This window comes from Nanorana parkeri, unplaced genomic scaffold (assembly GCF_000935625.1).
Source record: "Nanorana parkeri isolate BGI_ZX_2015 unplaced genomic scaffold, ASM93562v1 scaffold184, whole genome shotgun sequence".
Classification (NCBI taxonomy): domain Eukaryota; kingdom Metazoa; phylum Chordata; class Amphibia; order Anura; family Dicroglossidae; genus Nanorana; species Nanorana parkeri.
The window spans coordinates 13,920-31,772 of NW_017306452.1; the positions used below are offsets into that span (position 1 = coordinate 13,920).

The window sequence follows — 17,853 nt, forward strand, 5'->3', positions numbered from 1 at the left end:
GGGAGGAAGAGTAAAAAAATATATAGAAGATCATAGAAAAAAGTCTACAAATGTGAACAGGGAGAGAAAATGTGGAAAAAAAAAATATCAAATAATTTATAAATATTATTAATATCAACAAATAGTGCCATCTTGTTCTACTTCCAGTGCTCTTCAAAACTACAGGCAGTCCCCGAGTTACTTACATACGACTCCTACTTACAAACGGAGGCTATTACTGTACAGCAGGGGTAGTTGTAATGCTACCGTGCTCGTGCCGACAAGGAGTGCCCGCCTTTTTGGGTGTGGTTCGTAGTACTATATGTACATTACAGGAAGTTGGCTCTTGTTAGATGTTCAGGCGAGGGGTGCCCGCCTCTTCTTCCAGGTCACTGTGATGTTTTTACTGCTGTCTGTATCCTCATTAGAAAGATTTAATCTCACTTCCTGTCCTTGAGACAACTGGAAGTGAGAGGAAATCTACCCCTAGGAAGGGAAATTCACTCCTGTAAGAGTTGGTCATGGGAAAAAGGTGCCTCCACTGAAGCTTTATCACCTATCCTTGTTTCCATGACAACCCAACATTTTCAAAATCCAATTGTCACAGGGACAGAAAGTGAGGTGAAATCTTCTGAACAGGGGCACAGACAGCAACACAAACTTTACAGGGGGTTACCCTTCCCTATGCTATCCAAAATAAAAACAACATTTTTTTAGCTGGAACTACACTTAAAAAATGTACCTGTTCCAACTTGCATACAAATTCAACTTAAGAACAAACCTATCTTGTTCGTAACCCAGGGACTGCATGTATTACTAAACTAATACTAAAATTATTCTTTTGGGAAAGTTTTTAGTTCGGCTTTAACAACAGAGTTACACTTATAATGCCAGAAAAAGCATAAAGGTTCCTTATGATCAAAATAAAAAAAAAGAATCCCTTTTATAAGTAGTAATGCCGCAGTGAAAATATATGTCATTTTCCAGGCATGACTCCAGCATGCGATGAAATTCAATAAGAGTCTCCTACGGGTTTTATTGTAACATGACCTTTAAAAAAAAAAAGCAGCACTTTGAATCGAATGAATTGTTTAGGGGGCAGAGAATCCAAAGAGATTCTCCACCAATAAATGTATGTTATTTCACATAATGCTTAAAGCCTGCGATAAAGTGTTCCTGTCTCTTGCAGCTCATTGTACGGAGTTAGTTTTATCAAATACTAGTTCCTCGTTTCATTGCATTTCTGTTATCGACTTTTCTAAATGCTTTCTCCTGACATTACTGAATGAATAAAAAGAGCAGCTCTGTATATACGGAAATCCTAAAGAGGACCTTTCTCAAAGGTGGAAGCTGTATTAAAGGTCCTGAAGACATTGATAAAGTGCAATAGAACATCTGAAACAATGACCATTGTTAGAGAAGGTACTGCAGAGGGTCACATGATTTCAGAATGGCAGTACCTTCTCTTCAGTAGATATCATGTGACCCAACCCCAAGGCTTTTGGTCACTAGACAAACGTTGGACCGATCACGATTGTTTTTCTAGGAATGATAAGTATTTAAAACATTACTGCAGACTTTAATAATGTCCAGCATTGTGTAGAATTGTTTTAACTTCACATTTGAATGCCATCCTGCTCTGAAGAGACACGGTCACCTTGCACATTCAGGTCAAAATGAAAGTGTCAGTGTATTACCCTTCCCCTGAGCTCTATGTATTCACCTCACAAGAAATCCCTCACCGCTCCTTCCTATGTCGCAGCCAACACAAAAATACCCAGTGTTGGGGCTCAGAGAGAGCAGTGACATCACCCACGAAGTTGTGAAAGAGCCTAGTGTTTGACCATTTGGTGTGGGCATTGCTTCATTGGAGTATGCCATAGCTGGCAGTACTTGGTATTTTGGCAGTGGTAGCCACAAAAGTAATGAGTGGTTGTGGAAGGTCTGGAGAGGTATAAAGGGGTCAGGGGGTGGGCTGTACACTGAAACTGTCACTTTTCCCTGAATAGGCATGGTGTCAGGAAAAAGAATGTTCACTGGATTCACCCCATCAGATCCTTACCTTTCCTGTGGACCAAACTCCGGCCCTCCAGCTGTTGTGGAACTTCATACTCCATGAGGCATTGCAAGATTCTCACAGCCACAGACATTACTCGCAAAGATAGATGCATCATTGGCTTTCTAGTTTCACCAGAGCTGGAGGGCCGGAGTTTGCCCACCCCTGCTATGGACTGCTTATTTGCCTGCTGGTAGTGAAATAAGCATTGCTTCTGGGTATGGAAGAACATTCACCTTCTTCCCACAATGTGGCACTAGCTGCCCGAACAGCCAATAGCCAGACACAGGGGCTGTCACATGGGGAACAAAGGGAGGAATCTTATTCCAGGCTACGTTGAAGCTTACACAGGCCTTTTTCACTTGGCCTGTGGAACAGTGATGAGCCCGTGCTTGGTGCTAATTGAGTACTGTGACTATTTGGGTGTACACGTATGGGCTTACAAGATTGAAGAGAAGACTGGAGTACAGCTTTAAGCAGTTGCCCAAAGGAAAGAAAAGATGCAACACCAGCTACGTTAACCAAATGTACACTATATTGCCAAAAGTATTGGGACGCCAGCCTTGCCATGCACATGAACTTTAATGGCATCCCAGTCTTAGTCTGTAGGGTTCAATATTGAGTTGACCCACCTTTGGAGCTATAACAACTTCAACTCTTCTGGGAAGGGTGTCCACAAGGTTTGATGCCCTAAGAGTTCCCTTCACTGGAACTAAGTGGCCAAATCCCACACCATAATCCCCCCTCCACCAAACTTTACACTTGGCACAATGCAGTCAGGCAAGTACCGTTCTCCTGGCAACCGCCAAACTCAGAGTCCAGTGGCGGCGTGCTTTACACCGCTGCATCTGACGCTTTGCATTACACTTGGTGATGTAAGGCTTGGATGGAGCTGCTCGGCCTTGGAAACCCATTCCATGAAGCTCTCTGTTGTTGTGCCAATCTGAAGGCCACACGAACTTTGGGGGTCTGTAGCTGTTGACTCTGCAGACAGTTGGCGACTGGTGCGCACTGTGCGCTTCAGCATGCGCTGACCGCGCTCTGTCATTTTACGTGGCCTACCACTTCGTAGCTGAGTTGCTGCTGTTCTCAGTTGCTTCCACTTTGTTATAATACCACTAACAGTTGACCGTGGAATATTTAGTAACAAGGAAATTTCACGGATGGACATCTTGCACAGGTGGCAGCCTGTCATGGTACCACGCTTGAATTCACTGAGCTCCTGAGAGCGACCCATTCTTTCACAAATGTTTGTAGAAGCGTCTGCATGCCTAGGTGCGTGATTTTATACTCCTGTGGCCATGGAGGTGTAGGGAACACCTGAATCCAACGATTTGGATGTGTGTCCCAATACTTTTGGCAATATAGTGTATGTGTAGCAAACAGTGCTTTGTCTTACATTACTGATAAAGTAAATTAATTGGATTGAGAATTAATATACAGAAGAGGCTTATTGTAGTTTTAAGAGAGCAGCATGTAACATTGTTGCCGATAGATCGCCTGAAAGCCTTCCCGTCGTATTACAGATCAGTCTAATGTTTCATCCTCTCAGTTTTAATATTTTCTTCACAAGCTGCTCAGACGTCTTCCCTGTAAATAGTACTTTGGTGGATTGGCTCCGAGGTTGTCGAAGGTTTAAACCGGCTCTATAATTCATTGCATACCAGCTCAACAATCTTGCTAGTTATCTTCTCTTATAAATAAACATGACACCCCATAGCGGGTATCAGGATTTTGTTATATGGAAGCGCATGGTTTTTAATGACCCCCGGTGTGCCGTTTTAGGTAAAACAATAAGAGAAAAGTAAGGAGAGGAATTTAGTACGCGTTCACCTCGGTGCCTAGACAAAGAACATAGCGTGAATATTCAGTATACAAAAAAATATGAGTTTGCTCATGCAAGTAGATACGTGTAACACTATTATGCTGTAAGGTCTTTGAACTCGGGGGGGATTGGGTAACGGTAGGTTAAAGAGGAGCTAAAGCTGAGTTTAAAACGCACATTGTTTAAGAGCAAATTCAGGAAAACAAAGAACAGAAGATTGGGGAGACAATAAAAACATCTCAACAAACAAATGGCCCAACATAGGGTTGCAAATTCTACAGGTTAGGACTCTGCAGTTTTCATACATCTTAATGAGAAGAGATATTCTTTCAAACTTCCCTATTTATAATGGTCTGGCCCTCTAGCAACTTCAGCGCGAAATAATAGCTAATTTGCCTACAAAAGTCAGGTGGTCATAATAATCTGGCCACTCAGTGTATATATATTAGGGATCCACTGATACTATTTTTTCCAGTACAAGTACTGACACATTTTTGTTTATTGTCATGTGACAGTTTTTCTCAAACAATACAGACTAATGAGTTCAGGACAGTGGTGGAGCGCCAGAGCCAGGTCTCAGCTGCCACCCTGGTAGTTCTTATGAAAATGCCAAGTATCAGCACTGGTATCTGAATTGGTATCTGGACATCCCTACTTTTCAAGGACAGTGAAATGCACATTTTGGAAAGACAGGACAATGGGTTCACAATAGACATGAAAGAGGCTATCAAACTGGAACAACCATCCCTGAACAGGACTGGGGGCCCTTTAACATCTTTTCCCCGGTGCAAGGAGAACATTCAAAAGAAGCGCCGCTCCTCCACGGCTCAGGAAAGAAATGAGCTGGGTGCTTGCTGCTGGGAGCATGTCCTCACTCCAATATGAGCTCATATAAACAGCAGAACAGCTGGCCACAGACAAGATTCCACTAGGATCGTTTATTGAAGTATGTACCACTGGTGTGCCTCCTGGGTGGACCTTGGGCAGGACTCTAGTGATGTGGTACAAGCTTCAAAGAACTTTCCCAGTGGAACCCAATGTGCTGCCAGCTTTTCATCTCTTCCCCAGAAATTTTGATAATTCACACATTTTGCCATGAAAATTGAAGGATTAAGACCTATGCAGATGTTTTGTCAGCAAGGATTGTATCAATTAAGTAGAACAGGGTGATTCCACATTTTTCACACCTCCCATCCTGTTCATGGACAATCAATATCTACACATTCCATTGTGATTGGATTAAGGTGTCTGTGCTACATCTGGGGATATAAATGCCAAGTATGTTCCTGACACTCATTGGAACTGAAGAAGTGATTGGTGGGATTGAGGCAGTGTACTTTGGATTTCGGGTGTGCTTTCAAGCCCAACTGAACTTTGAGTTTAAATAACCCGAGAAGGGAAGAATGGGGTGGGGTAACATGTCAGACCTTGGCAAAGAGACCACAGAGACCACTGCTTCTCCACACAGTAAGGGTCTTTCTCTGCAGCATGCTGACAGACAACAGGCTTTTCTACTCAGGCTGTGGCTGCTTTAGAAAGAAAATTAACTGTTGACATTAAAACATTTTGCTTTGATGCACTGTTAGTAACTGTAGCTGATTTAAACTGAGAGATCAATTGGGATTTAAGGGTCCTGCTTGGTCTCAAGTGTGTTTGCCACCACTGCATTGATTCAAGACATTTTGAAGAACCGATATGGATAGCTGTGTTGTTAGCTTAAGTTATAGTTACACTTACACGGAGAAGAAGGCATTCTCTGTTACAAACCCCAAAGAAGGTTTGAGGGTTGAGTGGGTTTCTTTGCGCTCAAGATTAATTTCTCATTTGGTACGAGGACTCTGGTCACTAGAAACAGTAGCTGCACTTTTGCCCAGTTGTCATAATTCAGACTTGTAAGTAACTCTGTGCTGGCAGCCCATACTGCACTGTCATCCTGCACCTCACTAATTACTCTAATTGCTGTCTGAAAGATCACTTAAGCCTGCATTAAATTTCTCCCTCTGGGTTATTGGCTTCCACCTCTGAAATGTGCATCGTTTGTGACCGTGATTTGATTTAAGATGACCTGTGTTCCAGTATTACATGCACTCTGCTGTCCGAGGTACTACAGACAATGCTCTACCACTTAATAATAGTAATGTGCAAGTTTTAGATTCTATTCTTTATCTGAGAAAGTCCAACACTTTTACAAAACATTGCTTTATAATGAAATTGGTGTATATGAATTATATGAATTAATAGGGTAAAGAAGTATCACTATAATATTCCCTGTTACCTAAATCTCTCCAGGGGAAAAAGTGCAAGTAGCACTTGATTAGTTTTGCTTAATACTGTGGTTATTGAGCTATCTGCCCCTGCCCCTTGCTCCACTTCTGTTCGTCCATGCTGCTCAGCAGAAGATGAATTTCTAATGAATTCTGAGTGACGGTGCCCTTACTACTCATGCCGGAGACGGGGCGTGTTGGCGCATCTATCTTGTATATACACTGAGTGGCCAGATTATTATGACCACCCCATCAGTACTTCGTTGGGCCACCTCGTGACTCCACGAGATGTTGAAAGGTGATGCGAGGAATCTGACACGGCACTGTTGCCCTTCTGTTGTCTTGTACCAGTCTTGCCACTCTCCGTTCTGCCCTAACATTGACTAGTCGCCGACGGCCACAATTCGCACGTTCAGACCCAGATTTTCGGCTGACAGTCCGGTCTTTAAACACTTTAACAACAGCTGCTCTTGATAATTTAACAAATTCTGCTGTTTTGCTGATACTCGCTCCATGCTCCGAGCGCCAACAATCATCCCACGTTCAAAGGCTGTTAAATCGTGTTGTTTCCCCGTATCTTCAGAAACAAATCCCTCTACTGTCGTGGTAACCAACCCGCTTCCCTATTTATAATGGTCTGGCCCTCTAGCAACTTCAGCGCCAAATTATAGCTAATTTGCCTACAAGCGTCAGGTGGTCATAATAAACTGGCCACTCAGTGTACAGTATCTGGGAACTCAGCGCAGAAATGTCACCAATAAGTCCCTCAAGAGATATACCAGGCATCTTTCAAAACATGGAAATCTCAATTTTGGAAAGACATAACTTCTAAAAGCCAGGAATGGGGGCAGTTCCACTGACAGGACTGCTGTGTAAAGATGATTATTTTCTGGAAGTCTTTTCCTCTTTTTGTAGGTATTTTTGGAATCCTAGTCATCTTTTAAGGACATGACAAAGTCAATTTAAGTTTTTTTAGTCTCCACTGAAATATGTCTTTTGACTTTCATCTGTGTTTCCCAGCTGCCTAGTTCATCTGAAGCCTCAGAGTTTCCAAGGCTTCATAAGGCGTTTTACCATTATAACTGTATGTGGCTGTGGTGGATGAACACGACTACACTCCTGTACAGCGTATGCCCTTTCTGTGACATTATGATGCCAGACCTGCCAAGTAGGATCATTATATTTGGAAGGGGGTAGGACAGAGGTGTCGGTGTTGGGGAACTCGGGATGCTACATTAAATAACACACATCAGTGATGAACGCATGGCGCGTAAAGAAATTGGAACATCGCTATGAGGAAAAACTCACAGTGTGGTACTACATGACATTAGCTAGCAACATTTCAACAGGAAATATGATGTAGCAACTTGTATGGGGAAAATTAAAGCTGAACTCCAGGCAGATATCAAAGACCCGAATCATTAACAGATCATTGTCTAGTTGTGGGCATTGAGTGTGCGAGATATGGTCCGTACAAAATCCATTACAGTACACATGGCGTACATAGCTTTTTTTTTACCTCCGCTGCCACTTCCGTGCCATATTTGCCAGCAATTCCCGGGTGTCAAAACAACAACTGTGTTATACAGCAGCTTTACAGCTACTGCTGTCAGAAAACAGACCATCTCAACAGTGTTTATAAAACCGCTCAGACTCAAGATAGAGAGTAAAAAGTAACATGGTTACTTTGTGTTTCCTGTGTTCCATATATCTTCAGAATAAAGAGATGACCTTTTGATCTGCATATCATGTCAGGTAAAGTAACTCCAAAAGTAAAAATAAATAAGATTTGTTCTTATTTATAGACCCACTAATGTCACCCCTGCACTCTGTTTAAGCCAGTCGAGCACAGCGCATTCATTTTTTACCGTGCCCAGAGCAGCCGGAGATTGACTTCTCAGAACCCAGAAGTGCTCAGAGCTGAACGCTTCCATGTTCAGCCTTCACAGGGATGTTTAGCACACAGATGTTCACCGATCTTCAATCACTCTCTATCCTGACACCCTCCACCGAGGTCCCGGCACCCAGGAGGGACAAGTAATCCTGGGACATATGGCGGGTGGGCAGCACATTATTGTACATGAGGAAATGATCAAGTGACATTACGGCTGCCCAAATCACTTCTACAAGGAGGCCGATTTTAATGTAAAAAAGATAGACGAACTCCCGGCTGCTATGTATGTTAGGATGTTGGTGCTGCTGGAGACATCTTACCTTATCCCTCATCCAGAGCTCTTCTCTGCTCCCGCTCCAACCCTGGCATGTAAACAGGCCCTCGATGTCCACATGTACAATGCCGGACTGCTGATCCTGCACCGTACGTGAGAGGAGTGGGTTTGGGGGGACCATTTGTCCAGCAAGGAGGAAGCAAGATTTTTATCAGCTGACCAGAGTTCAGCTTTAGGGTAAAAAACATTTACCTAAATTGGGGGTCTTAAGTACATACATTTGACTTACGATTCCGATGGACTTCAGCTTTAACTTACTATTGTTTTTTTTTTCTTTACACCTCCATCCATTACGTGTTTTCTGGTGAGTAACTGTAACAAACAGGATCTGCAAATAGCAACATCCTATAAAAAATTCATGTCATTTTGTCAGCACCTCCCTTGTTAGAGCAGATGGACACAGTCACTGAACTGCCTGTCAGGGTATTTTTTTCAGCAATCATCATTTTCCAAATATATGTTTGTTTTGCTGTGTTTGTGCCTGAGTGGAATTCTTTATGTTACTAAGCAGAGGGTAAATTAAACGATGTATTTATAATACTTCCTGCCAGAGGACATATTTTCTGTATTTTGGAGGTGGGGGGAGCTGACATTTACATAACTGGTTTCCATACTGAAATTCTGCATAAAGTTGTTCATTGTGAGAATGTGATCAAAAACAAATCGGCAGATAAGAAGCTGACGTTATTAATTACTCTATACTTTTGCCGCAAGAGCCAAGCTTAGCCTTCCTGTCTCCTAAACCACATCATTAAGGCCGAGCTCATCTGAACCCGGAAGGAAGTAGACAGTACTGCAACATTTGGCATTCCTTCTCCCGCAGCTGCACATAAACAAAGGGGGTTGCAGGTGACATCATAGACCTTTAAAAGGCCATATTAGGTTAATGCCTTTGAACAAATATGGCCATCTGGCTATATAAGGTCAGTGATGTCTTCAGCATCCCTCCCCTTTCCATGCCCCTTAGCTGATACGGTGTTCTATCGAAAGTTCCAACTCGTTGAGATCTCCAACGACCTGACTTCCGGTTTAGTTAGAAGTAAGAGGTTTGGTGGAGAAGGATGTAGTGCACGTGCGCCACCCTTGCCATTTCCCTATACACGTACTACACAGCAATAAAGTAGAATAATGAACTAGGGTCAGGCTAATGCAGGATGTTATTCATCTGAGTTGCCCCACTCAGTATTGCCGCCGCTTGTGGCTTCCTTCCAGTTTCGGGTGAGCTCGGGTTCAGTTTGAACCCGAGCTCATCCCTACTCGTTTTTTGCCTTTAATTTAATATGCAGTTTCCTTAACCAATAGAAACATTGTGAAGGTAGGCAGGGGCAGGGCCAAGTTCGACTATTACAGGAAAAGTCAAGATTCCCGTAAAATTTTAGTTTCTTGTATTTTTGTATCTTCTTGTTATTTGGCAAATTTCACTTAAGGGAACCTGTGCCGATGCACACTTCCATCCCAGGCTTGCGTTGAGCTGCCCAGCTTTGTGACAGGTTTGCTTCTAAATTGCATTTCTTTGACAGATCTTTTATTTTCTTGATGCGTTACCTTTTCTATATATACTGAAGTCACTGGCCTGTCTTTTATTTCCTAGAATTATGCTGCGGTGCTTTGGGAACAAGCCAAGTCCAGTCTCCATAATCCAGAGACAAAAGGGATGCAGTACGGAGCCAGCCTGTCAGAAGAAAAACTTGATTTATTAAATGCAGAGCAGATCGGACAGTTACACGAACTCATGCAGGAGGCCACTAAACCAAAGCGACAGTTTGAGGTGGCTGAAGATTCTGGACAGAAGACATAGACTGCACGGAAGAAAAACTTCTACTCTGCAAAATGATTTTTTTTGTGTGTTCATTATTAAAGATAATTGCTGGAATTCACAGAAAATGAATGGTGCCAGACCGCTGATTTCAGCAAAAGTCTTCCCATAAGATGATATGTGCATTTAATGTATTGTAGACATGTTATTTACCTGTAACAGCCTCCCTTCTGTTGACATACAAAACGACTAAGAAGGCTGCTTGGGAGGGGGCTGTGCTAGCCAATTGACTAGTCAGATTTTCAAAAATATTTAAAAAAAATTATCAAAGCACATTTCAAATAAAAAAACTCATTTATTCTGTTTTCCAACTTTCTCCTCAACTCCTCCCATGCTCGCCTCCAGGACTTTTCTAGAGTCTCTCCCATCCACTGGAACTCTTTACCCCAACCTGTCTGTCTATCTCCCACTCTGACTGCCTTTAGGCGATCCCTTAAGACTCATCTCTTCAGGGAAGCCTATCCGTATAACTTCACTTCAGATCGGTCATTCACTCGGCTGCCCTCAGCAGCTTAGTGAATAGACCCCGATGGTTTAAAAGCCTATGCAAGCCATCAACTTACAACATGGTTACCATAAATGATGGCCCTAGAAGTTTTTCTCTCATTCCAGGTGTGTTCAGCCATACCCAACATGTGTTGCATGGTTGTTTATATACACGTGTGCATTTAAATTTTTTTTTTTTTTTTACATTATTTTTTTACTGATAAGCCCCCTATGTAATAACACATTTTACTTTTTTGAGTGACAGGTACTTTTTATGGAGACATCAGGGATCTTCTGATGCCACCCCTGCACTCAAGCAACGCTGCTAGAGGGCATAGCATCCTTGATTGCTGTTTTACCCGGCTCTCCGTGCCAAGAGTTGATGGACCTGAACCTGGGAGTGCTGGAAACTGAGCGTTTCCAGGTTCATACTTCACAGGAGAGATGGAGGAGAAGCACCCTACAAGCGATCAGATGGATGTTCTGGAAAAGTAAACAAACTCATGGCTGCTGTTATGGGCATGAGTTCATTTACATACTGCTACTGCCACTGATGCAGTAGAAGGGTTAAACACAGCTCGCATGTTGAGTTGACACGTAGGTAAACTCAAGTGCATTTTGTTTGCGTAAACATGCGCTAAAGTGGTCTGAATCCAGCTTGAAATAAAAATGGTTCTTCCAGTTTAGTGAAATTGTTACTTTTGGCATCCAATTCACAACTAATTGGATGTCTTCCTTCATCTCGTAGCCCCCTGATTGGCCGCTGTTAATATCGGCTTCACATTGATTTGTTCCAACTAACAGAATTTAATGTTGAGGCAAAAAGAGTTCTTGGAAAAAAATATAACTTGACTTATTCTTCCATTGTTGGGTATAACGCACATGTCAAAATAATCCTAATAATGACGCAGAGCCATATTGTCACATTACAGATCATTTCCCCCTTTTAGATAAGATGTAACGTTCTCTGCTCATGGACGTCTTTCTCCGCTGCCCTGCTGACAACCGCTGTCATGGTTTTACAGACTGTGCAGGAAGCTTGTCATTGACAGTAATATCTTCTACTTGAAATCAGCTTAACAAATTAGAGGAAAATGTTTATATTTGCACAGATGTGCGCTGAAGGAGGCATGCATGGCGACATATGAATGATGCGTAAATTGATGGCGTTCTATAAATAACTGTAATAATAGATAATAAAAACTTTATTTTTAGAGTAGGGAGAGTATTGATAGTAGACGGGGAGCTATCACTTTGTCTGAGCATACCTGGAAGAAGAAACTGGCGACGTACACTGTACGTCGTCAGTCACGAAGGAGTTAAACAGTTACAAACAACACAGCAATGAGCAACTGTTAAACATATACATTGTAGTCACAGCTATGGAACACACAACATAGCTTATGGAGCAGCGGCTCTCAACCTTTCTAGGGCCGGGACCCCTTGGTAACATTTGCCAAGTTGTGGTGACCCGCAACAGAGCACTGGACTCAGGACTTAGTAATGTTCAGGACTTCGTAAGGTACTGGACTCAGGATTTAGTATTGCACTGGACTCAAGACTTAGTAATGTGCAGGACTTAGTAAGGTACTGGACTCAGGACTTAGTAAGGTACTGGACTCAGGACTTAGTAATGTTCAGGACTTAGTAAGGTACTGGACTCAGGACTTAGTAAGGTACTGGACTCAGGACTTAGTAAGGTACTGGACTCAGGACTTAGTAAGGTACTGGACTCAGGACTTAGTAAGGCACTGGACTCAGGACTTAGTAAGGCACTGGACTTAGGACATAGCAACACACTGGACTTAGAAATAAAAATGGAAGCACACTCACAAGAATACAAGCCCTCCCCTGCTACCTGCTTGCCTGCTCTGTCTCCATGCAGCCTTCTCAGCCCCAGCACTGCTAAGGTGTGAACTAGCCCGAAGTGGTCAATCGCTACAACTGGCAGGAAAGTCTAGAGGGGTAGTGCTGAGGAGCTGGGGCATTATGGGCCACCTCCACAAATTATACATTTAAAGCTGGGGCTGCCTTGAAGCAACATGTCTGACGGCCCCAGCAGCACTCGGTACATATGAGCAGGGCATGCACTACTTATTTGTACTAAAGAAGGGGGTGGCAAGCACTGCCAACATGCTCCTCTGCCTTCTGCCCCCTGAATGAGGCAAACGTTTCAGGTTGTCTCACTATAAGGATAATGTGCAGAGGTAAGATGCGGACCAGTATGGGGTGGAGGGCTAGAGGTTAGCTATGTATGATAGGTACAGAGGTAAAATGTGTATGGTGGGGGAGCAGAGGTGACCTGTAGATGAGGGATGCAGAGGTGAGCTATGGATGAGGGGTACAGAGGGGAGCTGTGAGGGATTGAGAGGTGGATGGGGTGGAGGTGAACTATGGATGAGGGGTACAGAGGTGAGCAGTGGGGGGTGCAGAGGTAAGCTGGGGATGGGGTGGCGTGAAAGGGGTTAGGTGAGCTATGGATGGGGGGTACAGAGGAGGGGGGGTGCAAAGGTGAGCTATGGATGAGGGGGAATGCATAGGTGAGCTTTGGATGTGTATGGGTTTTGTTTTTTTTTTACAAATGATAGCACTGCGATTTGTATGTGTCTGTTAGTCTGGCTTGTGGCACAGGACTTATAGCATATTTTGTGGGTACAAGGACTGCGGCATATGTTACCGTGTACAAAGTGAGTACATTCAAGTTTGAAGCCCCTCCCACTGCACAAATTTCCCACACCACAATTCACCCACAATGCATTTTATCCATCCTTTCTCAGGCTGTTTTTCCTTTTCTCCTGATAATCCTTCCAGTAACACCCTTCCAGTCCTAGGGTGACAGCATTCATCTACTGTACTGTATCTATGGAGGATCAGCATTGTCACCCTAGTGTAGGGAGTGTTAGGAATACAGAACACCTCCCTCCCTCTCTCTTCTTCTACATAAAATAGTGTGTAGGTGTTTTATAGTATATAGAGGTAATGTGGGCAGGGCTCATAATCCTGCAATAAAGTCCAATAGTTTCAGTTGGATATTTAACAGACTAAGGCTGCCCATACACCCTGCGATCATCCGACGACACTTTTCGTCCGATGATCAGACCGTCATACGATTTTCGTACGACGGCCCCATCCTGTGCCGATTATCGCAGGGTTGGATCCGCTGTAATTAGAAGAAAGCACCTGGACGAATTGCGGTAATCAACCGCATGTATTTTCGTCTGCGCATGTGCAGCGTAAATCGTACGGAAATGCCACCAACCTTGCGAAAATCGTACGATCGACCAAAGTTTTCTAACCTGCTGGTTAGTCAAAAGTCGATCGATTGTACAGTATTTGCGGTTGTACACTGCCCATCAATCTAGGACAAAAACGCGATCGCATACAAAAATCGGCCGATATTCGTAAGGTATATGGGCACCTTAAGGCATCATGCACACGGCCTAAATAAAATATTGATTGTCCACGCAGGATCTGGCAGATGTTTGCCTCAAAATCCTGCATAAAAAACACATGACTTTGTCCATAATATGCTCTCATTGATACACATATAGACTGTACATTGTATAGATGCATAAAATGCGTCCACATCCATGTGCATGAGCCATAATTAAAAGGGATCAAATAAGAGAAGTTCGTAGTTGGTGTTTACATAGACTTTAGGGTCCCAGAATTCATTACTTTCTGCTCGATATCAGTTCCTCTTCACCGCCCAGGAAGCTGCAAATTGCCTTCTACCGATAAAAACGATCATATCTCCATATTTTAATGCAAGATTGAAATGTTGGATTCGTTCGGCCGGATGAGACTGTATAATCACATAATTATTTCCACGTCTAAAAGCATCTGCCATTAAAGTATTTAGTGGACAGGGAATCAATATCATTAATCCTCTTAATTACACCAGCTTGAGATTCGTTCATTTGCATGTCAATTGGACCTGCTTTCCGAAATGGCACAAAGCAGAGATAATCGTTTCATTGTGAGATGGGGAACAAGAGAAGGATTTTACTGGGTTAAAAGTATTGTAACAATTACATGTCAAATTTCATTGTCGTTGTTTTACTTGTATCTGGATATACAATGTCTATAAAAAAGAAAAGAAAAATGCTAATTTTTTTTCTTAATTTACTAAACTGCCCTTATTAGTGATGTTCAGATACCCAGTACCGTACTCGGTACAAGTACACGTACAGATACTTTTCAAGCTCCAAGACTGGACTAAAGAAAAATTCAAAAGTTAGGAGGCAGCTGTCATGTGTAAGGAGCACACGGAGCTCCTGGGATTTGTACATCTCTGTTTTATTGAATGATTTTGTTTTTATAAACATACAGTATATAAAGGGATGCACCGATACCAGTTTTTTGCGAGTACAAGTACTGATACATTTTTGTATATTGTCATGTGATAGTTTTTCTAAAACAATACAGACTAATGATTTCAGAATAGTGGTGGAGCGCCAGAGCCCGGTCCCAGCTGCAACCGCTGCAACCCTGGGAGTTCTCGTTGAAATGCCAAGTATTGGCACTGGTATCTGAACATCTCTACTCCTTATATAGGCGATATGTTTAGGACTGGCCTTAGAAAGTCAATGAAAGTTAATCATTCTGAATTCAAAAGTATGCTGGGCATATTCTCACATTATGCCAAATGCTGGCTGCCCCCCATTACAGTTTAATTCCACTTAAAAAAAAACATGCATAGTTACATATAGTTACATAGTATTTGAGGTTAAATAAAGACACAGGTCCATCAAGTTCAACCTTTGTGTGTGTGTGTGTGTGTGTGTGTGTGTACACGAGTCCCTGTGTGGTCTTAGTTTTTAAGTGTACCTGTACCCCTGTATGTTACGGTCTCTGAGGACAGTATCTAATTGATTTTTGAATCAAGGTTCATTTTAAAGTAGGGCTGGTAATGATTAAAATTTTCGGGTTCGATTAATCGAAATTTTTTTAAATCGATTAATTTCGATTAATTATAACGCACATACAGATCCAACTACATTGGCCTATACACATACAGCACAGCAATGAAGTAATAAAATGAACTAGGATCACACTAATCCAGCACGTTATTAATCTCACGTGCCCCACTCAATATGGCCGCCGCTTGAGTGGGGCAACTCAGAATAATAACGTGCTGGATTAGTGTGATCCTAGTTCATTTTATTACTTCATTGCTGAGCTGTATGTGTATAGGCCAATGCCTTGGCTGGCGCTCATGCAGAAAGTTTCTTGGGCAAACTCACCAGCCCAAGTGGCTCCGTCGGCTAACGAAGGGGGGAGGAGTCCGGTGACGTCACAGACATCAACGTCACTAGACTCCTCTCCCCTTTGTTAGCCGTCACGGACATTGACGTCACCGGACTCCTCCCACCTTCCCTTCGTTAGCCGACGGAGCCACTTGGGGAAGGGGGAGGAGCCCGGTGACGTCGATGTCCGTGACGTCACCGGATCGCCGACGGGACTCCCGGAAGCTGGCGGAGAGGGGAGTGTTTTCATTAGCGATCAAAATTATTTTAATCGATCAAAAAGTTTAACGATTAATCGACAAATTAATCTTTAATTTCCACAGCCCTACTTTAAAGAGTCAACGACAAGTGGGGATTACATTGGGCTGGGTAATCTGGAGGTTTTGGGGATTAATCTTGGAATTGGAAGGGGATGGAATGGAGATAAGAACTGCCCGGTCTGACGTTCGTAATCATTATTTAATATATTAGAGATGATGTAACTAGAAATATTTGAGTAGTGGGATGTATCCCGATCACCATCCTGATATCCAAATTCTATGTGTCTCTTGTAGTAAGGTTTGATATTGACTTGAATGCTGTGAAATGTTATGTCATATCTATGTGTAGGTTAAATTATTAAAAATTGATCAACAAAAACATTAAAGTCAACCAAGTTGGATTTTGACTGGGAAGGCCCTGCTGGTCATGCAGTGGTGGTGGTGAGGCATATGGGTATGTTCCAGTTTCCCTTTAAAACCTCAAAAGTATTTTTAACGAATCAGTTTAGGAGACCCAGAAGATGTTCAGTCTCCTTCTGTACAAACAGTTTTTTTCCATTTCCCAACACGATAATTGACATTCAAGATCTAAGTCAGCCTTTCTTAACTTGGGGTGCCTTGAAATTTGTGCACGGTGTCATTCCTTTCCATGGCGCAGCAGGCCAACCACCAACACCATGGAAATGGTTAATCCAGGGAGGGTGGGATCCATCCAGAAAAGGATGGAAGTTCATCTCCAGGCATCCAGGCTTACTGTGCCTCCCACCCTTTGCCATGCTGCCACAGCTGTAGCTCCCACTTTAATGGTAGGACTCTGATGTGAAGGAGGGGGGACTCAAGACTCTGATGTGAGGGCTCTTGATAAGAACGAAACAGCAGAAAATGTTCAGCGCTGTCAGAACTGGCAAGGGTGGTATGGAAATTGGTAAATTAGTAGGTTTTGTTTTGTACTTGATAAGAATGGGGAATTCTAATGTGACAGGGGGACTCCAATATGAAAGAGGAGCTGACGTTATGAAAGGAGGCTCCTATTGTGAGAGCCTCTGATGTAAAAGCCTCTGATGTAAAAGTAGGGGGGCTCTTGATGTATTTGCATGTGGTTCCCCCTTAAATCCATATCAGACTCCTATCTGGGACAAGGGTCTGGCATGGATTTTGTTTTTGTATTTTATACCTACACACTTAGGTATTTTACATTTTAGACTGGGGTGCCTCGAGATGTTGCCTACTCAGTCAAGGGGTGCCTTGACTGAAAAAAGGTTGAGAGACGCTGACCTAAGTATTCTGGAAATAGTGCTACCAACATGTAGCCAATAATTGGACTCATCTTAGTATTTCTCAGACTTATGCTTTAGCTTTGGGATAGGCGGAGGCGGTTTGATGAATTAAATCTTGAACCCCCTTTTTTTTTTCTTTTTTGATCAAAGCGATGAAATCCCGCTCCACCTGATTTCAATGGAATATATAACAACCCCAAAGCAGATTAAATGGAATAGCACATGATCAATTTTTTTTTTTCTGTAAACCAATAGCAGTTTATCAATTGATTTTTCTTATTGCTCGAGTTGCTGGGTAAGAGCACCAATATTTTAGCAAAAGAGTTAAATCATTAATATTGAGCTGGAAGGTTCAGATAATTCTTTGTTCTCAGCGCTCTGGATGGGAGTAGGTGGGACACATACTGGTAACT

At 42.7% G+C, this 17,853-nt stretch overlaps 1 protein-coding gene across 1 annotated transcript in view; it reads left to right on the forward strand.

The window, feature by feature from the left end:
* The window catches only part of SDHAF3 (succinate dehydrogenase complex assembly factor 3), a 22,196-nt gene extending 12,035 nt beyond the window's left edge, over positions 1 to 10,161 (forward strand). The window contains exon 2 of the mRNA XM_018555128.1: positions 9,944 to 10,161. Coding sequence (XP_018410630.1) covers positions 9,944 to 10,150 — 207 coding nt within the window. The 3' untranslated portion in view covers positions 10,151 to 10,161. The remainder of the gene's footprint in view (positions 1 to 9,943) is intronic.
* Positions 10,162 to 17,853: the final 7,692 nt, after the last annotated feature.